The sequence below is a fragment of the Alosa sapidissima genome, chromosome 6, assembly GCF_018492685.1.
Source record: "Alosa sapidissima isolate fAloSap1 chromosome 6, fAloSap1.pri, whole genome shotgun sequence".
NCBI classification, from domain to species: Eukaryota; Metazoa; Chordata; class Actinopteri; order Clupeiformes; family Clupeidae; genus Alosa; species Alosa sapidissima.
In genome coordinates, this window is record NC_055962.1 from 24388437 (window position 1) to 24402347 (window position 13911).

Sequence of the window (13911 nt, forward strand, 5' to 3'; positions counted from 1 at the left end):
GCACAGCTGAGTTTGCATTCTGAAGTTTAACGTGGATGTCTAGAATCCTTTCGGCAGTGACCATTAGTAAGTTTCCTAATTGATCTAATCAAGTCCGTCAGTGAGAAAACGAACATAATTTGGGAACGATGTAAGATGCACAGCCTTATGGTTATGGTTCAGTTGATTTCTAAAAGTGCTCATTTCATTGAGGACGATTATGGACCAGTCAGGAGTAAAGTATTATCTAAGATTACACAGATTATACACGGTATGCATGAGCGAGTACGGGGCTAATTTATTTAGCCGACTTTCACGACAAACATCCTCGAGGTTGCATGCCTAGTAGGTAGCCTACTTTCTAGTTCGAACTCACAAAGAGCAGAAACGTTGGCAATTTTAGAAATCAATCTCTGATTCTGAATATGAACCATAATAGCTATAACCATAAGGATGTGCGTCTTACATCGTTCCTAAAATATAAATGCAGCATAGGCTGTTCGTTTTCTCACTGGCAGGCTTGATCATATATATTAGGAAACTGATGCTCACCTGCAGAAAGGATTCTACCAGACAACGATTAAAAAATAATGGAGTTTATCGATTTTACTTCATGCACTTGCCTTAAAAGAAGAAACACCTCTATAGAACAGATCGTGGGGAAAATAGTGTACATGTGAATTGGTGTCGTGCAGCTCATTCCAAAGACATTGCAAAATGCACGTGGAGGTGCGTCACGTCAAGCTCTTGCGAGCTCGTGTGTGTGGGGTCGGCAACTCTCATAGCCAGCTGCACCACTTCACACTTCACAGTAGGAAGCCTACGCCTCGTACTTGCAGCAACGGGACTACTCTTTTCACCCTTCGTTTTCACTGCATGCTGTCAAAGCTGCAGCGATGAGGAATTTCTTTAAAAACATTTTCATACAGGAATGGAACGGAGGGTATTCCGACTGATGAAACAGAGCTTTATTATTTATGTTACTGGCTCCGAAACTCTAAAGACTTTAGGGTAGAATATCTCCACTAGATTCAGGCAATCACGGATGACACCATGGAAGCTCCGGTGAATTCTGAGAAATCACAGCTTGTAAATGAGAAGAATGCCAAAATGTATTCACTACAACTGAAAAGGTATAGGCCGTTTTTGTTTTGTTCTGTTTTGATTGTATGTTTTACCTCGTTCATGTAATTGGCTGCAGGCTGGTAAAAGTCGTACTGAGACTAATTTTTAATTCAGCAGCCTTCTGCAACTATACATAATATTTGATTTACAATTCTTCTTAATAGGCTACATAGGCTATCGCTTAAAACGCATAGTTTTAAAATAGGCTATCATTTTTGGCAATGGTTTGATTTTGTGTTCAATAATTTTGGAACAATATTTCAATAATTATTTCTCACGTGAAGCAGGGATTGCAACGGTAAGATCTGCAGTGTTTCATCGGCAAGGTAGCATATAATATATTATTATTACCATCAATTTCATCAAACAGATATAGCCATTATGTCTCAAGAGATTTATTTAGGCTAATTCTGTGAGATGCTTTCAGTAACACCATACAGTATATAATGTGTCCATTAAAACACAAACCATCAGAGTTACAGTGTCCCGAATATCTAGACATATAAGGCTTTCATTGTTCCAAAAGAAACCTTTCTTATGCTTCCGACGCACTCCTATTAACCAGACGGTGTGTGAAATGTTTTATGTGAATGAACAAATTCATTTTCACGGTTCACTTCATTGTGGACAGTATTTGACGAATGGCCGCAGGGAAGTTGAGGGAGTATAGCCTGCAAACCTATCATCTCTTATCATGGGATACGATGCAGAAAAGGGACCATCCGTTCAGATGCTGAAAATAAAATGTTACAACCACATAATAAATATAATGCTTCAAAATGAAATTGGGTAATTTCACAACTAGCCTGCTCTAAATATGTGTTTTTCTGTAGCGTTTACATTGTTTTTTTTTATTATTATAATAACAATGCAAAATCTTGAAATAAGCTAGACCTGCATGTGACAGTTTACATTAAGCCTAAATATTACCTTTGGTCAACGTCTCAATAGTGCTTTAAAGATGAACAAATTGACCGATTTCTACATATTTCATAAAAATATGTTTTATCCCCTATTTGTATTGAATTGCTGATTAGTTAAAAAAAATACTGGCTTCATCAATGTATGTTGACCACAGGTAGTAGCAGGAGGACGTGAAGAATAACACCCTTCATGCGCCTCAGACGGAAGGCTAGTCCGTTTCAGCACCTTGGACAGGGTCGTCACGTAACTGCGTATAGTTGATATTCTCGCTGTTGCACTGCAAATGATTTACCTCGTAAAAACAATATGGATTATATTGGAGTAGACTCGTAAGTATATTTAGAATTTAAATATGTTCTGTAGGACTGCTTCATAGGCTACAGTGACTTGCTACAGTGACTTGATTCAGTGTTGTTAACTTGCAGGTATCCCGATTTAGACGTTCCACACAAAAGATTTAACAAGCTTTTTTTAATTGCGTAGGGAAAATGCACTGTCTTGGTAATGTCACATAATTTAATTGTGTGGTTAATGACCCCGATGCATTTTTAGTCTACTTGTATTCCAGCATTTTTAGTCTATTGTATTCCAGCCTATCACAACCAATCACCAGTTTACTAATTAATATGTAACCTAATGATGATTATCTTTGAGATAATATGCATCCAAGATCATTCTTGGGAGAAAATTATTTTGAGCGTTATGTAATGTCCATCGAATGAATAGACTACAGAAAACACACAAAAGTTTGTTTTAAAGAAAATAGGCAGTTTCTTTTTTCAACATTTTCTCTGTCTCTTAAATCTTAAGTGATCTCTTCTCTTTGCGTAGTCACAAAACGGCAGTAAAACGAGATTTGGCTATAGTTACTCAATTAAAGCGTATTATTAATCCTGTCTTTCAGAGATGGGTCATAGGGGAATAGGCTAGATCTAAACCAGTCCGGTAATTACGGGGACATGTGACCTCATTCATTAACGTATGGATCGTTTTTACATAAACACAACAAATGAATGTTATAACAATTGTTGATTTGTTTATTTGATTTTATTCTTTTATTTTTATATTTCATGTAGCCTACATAATGTAGCCAGGCTGAAAGTAAGAGAGTGATGATATGAGAAGAGATTAAGAGGAGAACAAAGAAGTGCAGTTTTGAGTTTGTTTATTAAGCTGTATGACAGAAAAATGAGCTGATATGAGCAGAAAACTAAACCCCACCTAGCTAGCAGCCAAATCTCCTGTGAGATGAATACCGCAGATTTGCCTCAGTTCATCCTCACTAGTCCATGGGGAATGCTTTAAGGCCACACACCACATCTAGATATAATCTAGTCCAGACAAATAATGTGTCCCTTTAAGACCCTTTGCTGTTAAAGGAGATACCATGCTTGGTTCCCATACCAGGTTCCATTCTGTCATTTTGTGTGAATATTCCCTATATACTGTATATCATCTATATTGTTCACAAATTGAACCTTTAGGCCCTTCAGTGAATAGTTATTTATTGTATGCATATGACCAACTACATATTATTTACTGTCCATGCTTGCACTGCATACTCTTCAACTTTGTCCAATACACCTATGTAAGTAACATTTTAATATACCATAATAGTATGTATTCTGCACTACACCATTCATAGCCCATACATATCATAAGCTATAGCAATATCTGTGTGGTAGCACTACTGTTACTTGCAGTTCTGTAAATAATGCAGTTCTGGTTAGACGTTAATTGTTTGGCTTTGTACCTGTGCACAATGACAATTAAATTTAATTTAATTTACAGTAATCTAATCGGTTATACTCATTTGTTAAGTGCTGTAATGTTTTTGGAGGAGCCGTGTTTTCATGGCTGCTCAGGTACACTAAGCTCTAACAAAATGTTCAGTCATGTTTGTATACAAGACATGTAAAGGTAAATAGAACTCTAAGGCTTTTTGAAAGTGTCTTGTAAAATGCAGCTTGCTAACATTCATCTGGGGTAGTGCCAGACAATCACTTGGCCTCGTCAAGAATGCTGAGCATTGCTGAGGTATGAGGGTGTAGGTTAGATAAGGAACAAAAGAAGAGGCAAAAAAAAAAAAACGAGTGGACTCATCAAATTAATAGTCGCTGAAGTCCATGTCACTCTAGGGGCCGATAATTGATATTGGCCACTCTGACTCACCTATTTCAAGATGTCTCTCTTGATAGGGTCTTGAGAGAAATACTGGTGCTATGTTCCAGATCACTGTCACAATCTAGTGCCCCCCCCCCCACACACACACACACATGTACTGTTGGGCATGGGATTTTTCTTATCTCATCCTGCCCAGCTAGGGTCTGTTGGTGGACTTGTAGAGAAGATTGATGACATCTTCAACAACAGGATTTGGATAGTGTCAATTTCATCCCAAGTGTCCCATCTGTAACCATCCCATTAGTTTACATTCGTAAACAACTCATGGTGTCCTGTTGAAATGCCATTTCAGGAGATATGCTTGGACACTGATAGGCTGAGCAATAAAGAATCCCTTTATCATGTTATTAGTGTTTTGTGTATGAAGCTTATATCACTGGCACAAGCCCATTTTGTCCTACTTAAGAAAAAATAAGAGCATATCATGTGTGGCAACTAAAGCTGTAAGACACACGACAGAGTCACACGGTGCAGTTCCTTATCCGGACAAGCTTCCCCTCTCACAAATATCAGAGTGTCTTTGAGCCTTCGGGGAATAATCTATCCATGTGTCACGTGTACACACTCTCTCTCTCACACACAAACACACACACACACACACACTCACACACACACACACACACACTTTTGATGAAAAAAAGATGTAGAGGTGCTTGAGAAATGATTATTAAGACAATAAAAAATAATGCCTTCCCTCAGAGCAAATAGCAAAACCCAGATGCAATTGTGTGTGTAATGATTTTGGAGAATGCACGGAGGAACAGCTACTGATTTCATGCACTGCTGGGTCCAGACACTGCCTGTTGTAGAGAGCGGTGGTGCTTATAGGCAGGGTCTTGATTGAGCTTTAAAACTTAGAGTAGAGGCTGAAACGGTGTTCAGCTGCTGTCTAAACATCCTCAAGTCCTCTTTCAATCTCCAACTATCAGAATGAAGTTAATAATAACATTTAGGGGAAAATTGCTTAAATTAAATCTATTAAAATAAGTCCTCAGCAAAATTCTAATGAAGACATAGACCCTCAAGATTTTAAAATAATTTACCACAGTACCCAGATTGTCTGCTGGAGATTGAAACTCAAGGGGATTTATTTTTATGCAGGGGGAAAAGGTTAATGCCTTATGAAAAGCAGCCACCCAAAACTTATACAAAAGAGCACCTTGCAGAATCTCACACAGTTCCGCTCAGCAAATGATTTCACTCTCTAACTCTGTGGAGGACATGAGAGCTGGTCTGCCCATCCATGACAACTTAACATCACCAGAGATAGCATTCTATTGCCCCCATATAATGGTCTGCTTTTCTTTAAACGTCTTGACTGTTGAGCACTGACCTCTAACATCCCCCACCAAGAAAAGAGATTTGTGTAAAGTGTGTGTGTATGTGTGTGTGTGTGTAAAATTGTGTATGCACATGTGTGAATGTCTGTATCTATGAATGTGTGTGTAAGTAAGTATGAGGCACACGTCTCTGTGGTATAATTAAACATGCTTTCTTTTCCACTTGGCCACCTCTTCACAGTTGCCTCGTGGCCGTGTCTGTGTGCGTACATATATGTGTCCACTTGTGTGTGTGTGTGTGTGTGTGTGTGTGTGTGTGTATGGGAGGTGAGGGAGGGGTGGGGGGTATGAGTGGGGTTCTCAGGCTCTCTCTGTTCCAGTCCATTACTCCCATTATAGAGCTCCTCATTGGTACAGCACCTGGGCTTGGGGTAGAACGGGGGTGGGTGTGGGGTGTGTGGAGTCACCACAATGTCCAGTCAGCAGTGGTGACAGGAGTCTAATCACCGTCTGTTTCTGGAACATGAGAGGTGTGCTTTCTTATGATGGTGTGCATGAATATGATATTTAGTTCCTGTGTTGCTTAACAGTAGGCTACATTTTCCCCATTCTCGAAATTTGACTTCCAGCGACAAAAAAAAAGTACAAAAAGTAAAAGGATCACCACCTACCTAGCCTCTTTTTCTTGTGCCTGTGTTTATTTTTCTAGAAAGCATTTGTTAAATGAAATATCATTTAATCCTCCAATCCTATTTTGTTCTTTGTTGTAGTGAATTTCCAGATTCTAAGGACAGCTATCCCAGCATGCCTGTGGAGAACGGCGATGTGGCCGGGGCCATCGAGCTGAGGCGGCCCGTGCGCGCCCACTGTCCTGGCCACAAAGCGTCCAGCACAGGGAGTGGTGACCGGCTGCTCGCTCAGAAGAAGCTCTACATCGCCTCAATAGTGTGCCTGGTGTTTATGATCGGAGAGGTGATAGGTGAGAGAAGCCTGAGGCAGATACACCATCCCCTCTACACACACACACACACACACACACACACTAAACTCATTTAGGAGGTCACTGAGAACACCACATAATCCAAAACATGCTGACTTGTCTTTGAGAATGTGGTTTAGAGAATGGCCTTTCTTCTTATCTAGTTGTGTGTGACTTTTGTGTGTTTTTTGCAAATTTCTGTAAACACATATGCATGACATTTATGAAAAGTAATATTTCAACTAGTCAAACTCGTGGGCTGAATATAAAGCTGAGTTCTGTGCAGGAGGCTTGTAACTCTTAGATTATGATCATCCATTCTCGGCTGCTCAGATCTAGATAAATGTTTTTAGTCATTACAGAGCTTAGCAGTCACAAAAAAAGTGTTTAGTGCCGTACGACCGTTCAAACATTAATCTTTATTCAAAGTTAGGGTCTGGGCGTAAAGCCAATTTATGAATCATCTGAGAGAAGCATTTAATTTAAATCCTGCTCGCTTCCTCTGGTCTGGAGCCGCAGCGGGAAGTTGGAGTCAGCATCCTTAGTGAGAGAAACCAGAAAAGCGAGGAAAAAAATAACTATTTCCTTTCTGTACGCTGACAGCTCGGAAATTAGATTCTGAAACATGACCTGCGCCCACTGAACTCTGGATGTAGTCTAAATTTGGTTCCTGAAGTTACACCTTACACCTAATGTCTACCTATGAGGTGTAACTTCTCTGTTCCTCAGTCCCTTAAAGAAACGTGGTGTTTAGGATTGTAAGGTATGTTTTAGTGGGTACTGTAGCTGCATTTCTGTCATAATCTCAGGTGAGGGTATATGGAGATATAAAGTAAATATTATAGGACCTTATAGGAACTTGCATTGTAATTTTGTTCTTTGAGTCAGAAACTCAGTTAATAAGTTATATTCTGGCTAGATCTTTTTTATCAGTGCCACTGCTGGATGTTAGCTGGGTAGCTTGCTAGCAGAGCCGTTCCAAGCCCTGATGGGACCCTAAGAATTTGATTTGGGGGCCCCCTACCACCTTATCGTCACCAGTACTATTGAATATGGCCAATACTTGATTATTCACATCACTGGCGATCCTAGCGTGCACTGAGAGCACTGCATGAATGACAAGCAAACATGATGTGAGCTAACTGGATAGCTAGAAGGTTTGAAAGTTTGCCAATAGTTGAATCAACCAACCAATGGTGAATTAACTTAATTCATTGCATAGGTTAGAGACACAGACTTGAGATGCAAGTCAGCAGTTCAGCTATTATTATTTGTTGACATCAAACCTGAAGAGGAACACAAGTTTACCCAACATTTATTCCCGCAGTTCACTTGCATTGAGATTTTCTCTTCTCATGCCCTAGCAGTTCTGTTTCATCTTCTCATCAACAATAAAAGTTGCTAGTGTAACCGACTCTAACCAGTCAGTTACATGATTCATAAATAAACAGTCTTTATATGGCTAGAAGTAATGCAGAGGAGGCAAAGGGTTGATTTGTCAGCATTTATTCCCATTCCCTTTCCAGACTTCCAAAACGTGAGAAAGTCTGCAGTGTCTCACATAATGCCCCATCGGAAACAATAGCAAGCATTAACAGAACCATTAAGAGATTAACATACATGAGAAAAGAAATTTGGAGAAGCTCACAAAAGAGACACAACTTTATTTAAACTAAATTATGACTTTGCTACACTAGCCTAAACATCCTAATGCCACTTTAATTTGTTTGTTTGTTGTTAGGGGGCTACCTAGCTCACAGTCTGGCCATCATGACAGACGCTGCTCACCTCCTGACAGACTTCGGCAGTATGATGGTCAGTCTCTTCTCTCTGTGGATCTCATCCAGGCCACCTACAAAGACAATGAACTTTGGCTGGCATCGGTCAGGTGAGGCCCAACACGTTCTGCCTGCTGGTTCTTTAATCAGAGGCATGCGGGATACAACATAATTTACTTGTTCTGCAGCATAATAATAGTAAAAAGTTATTGATCAAGCACTTCATGAAATACAGTACAATGAAGACAGACTTAGCTTTTGGAATGGCCATGGCAATAAAGCAGTGGTCCTCTTCAGAGAGAAATTACCATAGCACTACATTTGACATCTGACATGGACTTGTCTATGACTCAATATATCTCCTTGCTATCAACTATAATCAAAACAAGAACCTAAAGACTAGACAGTAACCTTATCCAGAAGCCTTGATTGAGTTAAATAAGCCTTGAATGATTACACGTTTGCACAAGTTTGAATGGAAATGTGACAAGTGTTTGTTGTGTAAATACGGAATAGCAGTATGGATTTTCTCGTTACATTTGTGTCTTCAGAGATCATGGGAGCACTGGTGTCGGTCATGTCCATCTGGATTGTGACAGGTGTCCTAGTGTACCTGGCCATTGACAGGATCGTCCGGAATGACTATGAGATTGAGAGCCATGTGATGCTCCTCACCTCTGGCTGTGCTGTAGTGGTCAACATCATGTGAGTGCTGGGGTCCTTTACTTCATGGTTTTATTTTTAAACCAAGTGATATTATGTTATGCACTTTTGTAGAGCAACTTTTAAGATTCCAAAGATTACAATCTAAATCACCTAAATATTTAAACTCAATTACTTAACTTTTATATCTCAGTAAATTGCAAATATTAAAATCATGTTGTGATTCAAAATATTTCTTCCTTTCAAAATCAGATTTTCCATATTCACATTAACTCCGATAACAGTAGACCAGTGTTGGAATAATAGTGGTTGAAAGTGACCCTGCCATGTTCCTGCTCCTCTGCAGCATGGCCTACATCCTGCACCACTCCACCACTTTCCATGCCCACGGCGCCGGCTACCAAAAGATTGACGAGAATGGCGTGAGCCTAAGCCCCGTGGGTCACGGTCACTCCCACGGCCTCCTGGGCGGCCACGGCAACACCAGCGTGCGGGCCGCCTTCATCCACGTGCTGGGAGACCTCCTGCAGAGTGTGGGGGTCATGGTGGCGGCCATCATCATCTACTTCCGGGTTAGCTTAAACAACAATTTTGTCACATTCTTGTCTCACTTGCTCCTTTTCTACATGTATATTTATATGATCAGTTTGTTGACCTTGACTTGGAAGCACTGGTTGAAAACCGGTTGAAAGCCGATACCAATAATATTGTGCATCCTTATTGGCTTGGTGTTCAGACTAATGAATGTACACATTCCTGTGACTAACATCAATGCTATCCTAAATCACAGCTGAATCAAGGATGAATACGTTCCTGATCTTCTCATGACGTAGCTGCAAACAGTGACATGAAACCCAAAGCTCTGTAGATCTCCACTTCAGTATAATTGGAACACATTGAAACCGCTCTGTGGGAACTGTTTAAACTACAAGATAAATTGTTTCCACTCAGCTCTCTGTCATGTATTGCACCACCCTCTAATCCTCAGAGGGAATGAAACTAGAAACCCCTTTTACAATAGTTCTGTGGCTTAATGTGATCTGGCACCAGGCATATTTACCATCTGATTCTATTTGCCTAGCTGTGTCTTAAAGCAACACCAAAGAGTTTTTTGTACCTTAAAATAATGTTTCCAAAATCGTTTCAGTGGTTCATCAACTTGTAACAGGGTGAACGGCACTTCTGCATTCGCTTCGCAGCCCTCTATCGGCTATAACCGCACTATGTAAGTTTGCCAGATCGGGTAGCGGATCTGTAGTTCGATGGAATGAGACATAAGAAACTACACATTTGACTCTGCGTTTGATGTAGCAATACATCGTACTTTCATAAATCATGCAACATTATTCTACCTTGTCTGTGGACATTGTTATTTGCAAAGCCGGTGCTGGATAAACAAATAGTGTGCGTGCGACAGAGGGAAAGTTCTTTGGTATTGCTTTAACTTGTCTGCTCTCTCTCTCTCTCTTTCGTAATTTCCTTTCAGCCTGAATACAAAGTCGCCGATCCTATTTGCACCTTCCTGTTCTCCGTGTTTGTGCTGGCCACCACGCTCACAATCATGAAGGACGTTTTCCAGATACTCATGGAAGGTACGGAGACTGGCAGTGTCCTATATAAATGTGGGATGCCGACTGTCATGTTCACCATTGTTTGACTAGGAAAATCGCTCAGACATTCAAATTGGAACTTCCTCTACAATATTTCAAGGAAACAATTTTAATGTACATGTAGATATCAACATTACACATGTACATGCTCTGACCTATGAGTCATTTCTGTATTGCTGTGTTCTGTGTTCTGTTTCCAGTTTCCGGTGTTGAGTGTGAATGCTTTTTCTCCACAGGGGCACCGAAAGGTATTGAGTTTAACTCTGTGAAGGATGTGCTGCTGTCTCTGAAGTGTGTGAAGGCCATCCACAGCCTGCACCTCTGGGCTCTGACTGCAGGCCAATCGCTGCTGTCTGTCCATGTCGCTATTGGTAAAGCACAGCCAACTTCACTTCTCCTGTAATAAACAGACTAACATTGTATATAATATAGTAAGTAAGTAATATATTTACATTTACAGGTACTAAAAATGGTCTGTGCTCATTCTTTTTAGAACCAAAGGGCTATTCAACTATAATGATAACTGAAAGTGACCCTGGAGATATCATTCTTCATGTTGTTATGTACACATTATGTTCATGTGTGGACGTTGTGATTCATATTAGCTACTTTTTTTGCTGTTATCTAGTTATAGTTCTTGGTGTGAACACCCCTTCAGGATACTCACACTGGAATTCTTAATGTACAGTAGATCTGGGAATTTAGAATTCCAGTTTGTTTGTTTCCCCCATCAGAGGACAAAGCCGACCCACAGGCAGTTCTGAGAGAGGCCACCGAGCTCCTGCAGACCAAGTTTGGCTTCTACAGCACCACCATCCAGGTGGAGCACTACTGCGAGGACATGGTCCACTGCACTCAGTGTCAGGACCCGCTGGACTAATGGGCCAAGCTGGACAGTGCTGGGACACAGAGAGCGAGAGAGAGAGAGGTACAGGGCTGTCGGACTAACCAGAACACATGTGCACATCACAGCATCACTGAGGCCTAATGCTGCAGACTTCATACTATGCAGCTGGATCCGAGTTCAAGAACGGCACTCACATCCACTGAAATCACTATTGGACATTAGACACTACATGGAGTTCATTCATAATTCTGATTTGATTTATACAGAATGCTACCCTGGAAATCCAGAGTTCTCGCGAGAGCACAATGGAATTGTCTCTGCGAGACACTTTGGCAAAGAGCAATGATGCACGTTACTTGCTCCCCAACATTCCGGGGAACCAGCTAATCTGATGAAGACAGCGCTGCAACGTTGGAGGACAGTACACATTGGTCGTAGTGTTATCCGATTGCGTCGAAGTCCGAAATCATTCAGAGTAAACATGGTCTAGTGTTATCCAATTGCGTGCAGTGAGATTTTTAAATGCATGCTTGTTGCCGCCCCTCGAGTTGGGGCATTACATTGCTCTTTGCCAGACCCTTAATCTTTCTAGATTATCAGGGTCTGGATTTTCCAGGCTAACAGAATGCATTTTAAGCAAGGGAATATTTTGTGCTTCTGATTCACTTCTTTCATGTCATTCTGCAAGCAGTCGGCCCAATTAATCATATTTCATATGAATAAAAATGGGAGCCAAGCAAAGATGTTTGGAGAAAATGGGATGTCAAAACACAGAGCTTTCTGTAACATCCATAAAATGCATATGCACTCACAATTTCTTTGTGAATGTATGGAATATACATTGTGCTAAAACTGTTTGGAAGTTGCTACATGGCTTTTTGTGCACCACTGGCACAATATTTTATGGAGGGGACTTCGCTGTAATTGCCTGTCCAAAGATTCCGGAGTGGAGATAAGGTATCGACTAAAGAGAAACTAATTAAAGTTGGGTTTAACAATGCCCAGCAGTGAGTGTCACCTCTCTTCATTTGTGGGATCAGTGACTCTGTCTGCCTGACTAAAAATGTGTGGCTTTACAAATATATGTGTGCTTGGCCAAATATATAGCGGGATTGAGTTCTTCACTTAAAATCATTTAGTGTCAAGGTTGAGCAATCAAGAGCATGTCTTAACAAACCAGGAAGTTTCCTAGAAGGGAACAAGATGTAACTAAATAAATACATACTAAGACAACCAGACACGCTAGAAGGTTAATGTAGAGATGAGAAAGACTCTGGACAATAACCCCATTAATCAAACTGGCCATTTTCATCAGATCCCAGAACTGGCACAACAGCTATTATTGTATAGAGCAGAGACAGCTAAAACAGACAAGAATGTTATTCGTTATCCAGTTTCATAAAATCATATTACTGAGATAACTGTAACTAAAGCATGCTGGGGTTGTTCTATACCATTACAAGAACATCTCAGTATTATCCAGTTGGTTTGTCTTGTCTAGTTTGTAGGCCAACGCACTGCCGTTACAACCTTCCAGCTGTACATTCCAGTAGTATGACCAGGCGAACATCAGCACCACAAGGTCTATACAACCTGCTTCAGAGATATTTGTGATGTATGCATTACAAGGGATCAACATAAATCAAAGAGGCTATGACTATCAACTTCATGGCTAACGACTTCAAAGAATGGCTATTGTCTTGTCTGTTAATGAAGCCACATGTACAGCCATAGAAAGCAAGGACACTAATGAAACTACATCCATCATCAGTGTTGTGTTGTAATGCCTGTTGCAGTGTTTCTTGCAAACTTAAGAATTGTGGCTGAAATTAATTTTAAAAGGCAGTTGCATGGATGGTTTTTCCTCATTTAGCATAGTGAAAATCTGACAGCAATCTCATGGGCTTACACGTCCGTATTAAAATGTCCTCATTCAAATCTATATTTTGCCAACTTTGATAAAATGGAAGTATATTTTACATGTAACTATGTCATTTGTAAAGCCATGTGAGGCACGAACAAATATATCACTTGACTTACTTCAGAGTGACCGGAACACGGTTTTCACTATATTATTTTTATATAATTTATGGATGTTTTAAGGAGGGACTTTTACATGGGAACATGTGGTGTGTTAACAGTGAATGTCTGTGGATAGCAACAGCTAAAATCTTGGGTTGCCTGTGGAGACTAGTCAGTAATCACAATAAGGTCTTAAATCTTTAGTGTCTGCAATACAATCACTGCAGCTGCACTACTCAAATGAATATTTTACTGCCAACCACATATGATTTCCCTTATAATCAATAAACGATATGACCAATGAGGCCTATATGCTTTTATTGTTGTTATAGGTGCACAAATAAGAGGTTACAATGAAAAGAAATGGGAGCTCACGTAGCTAGATGATAAAGATAATGTGTACTGGTGTGATTTGAGTTAGAGAGAAGCATGCACACTTTGGATTTTGGTTTTTAGTGCTATAGTGAGTGAATGGTTGTGCTGGTTAGCGGAAGGCAAACTGTGTTGCCTGCATACAAAG

At 40.3% G+C, this 13911-nt stretch overlaps 1 protein-coding gene across 1 annotated transcript; it reads left to right on the forward strand.

Annotated features, from left to right (window-relative positions):
* The first annotated feature begins 755 nt into the window (after positions 1-755).
* slc30a2 (solute carrier family 30 member 2) lies at positions 756-11710 on the forward strand. The gene is made up of 8 exons (XM_042095685.1): positions 756-1112; positions 6263-6471; positions 8213-8359; positions 8801-8954; positions 9259-9484; positions 10399-10504; positions 10759-10893; positions 11257-11710. Exons 1-8 carry the CDS (start codon positions 1033-1035, stop codon positions 11400-11402), a joined length of 1203 nt encoding a protein of 400 aa, XP_041951619.1. The 5' UTR covers positions 756-1032; the 3' UTR covers positions 11403-11710.
* The last annotated feature ends 2201 nt before the right edge of the window (positions 11711-13911 follow it).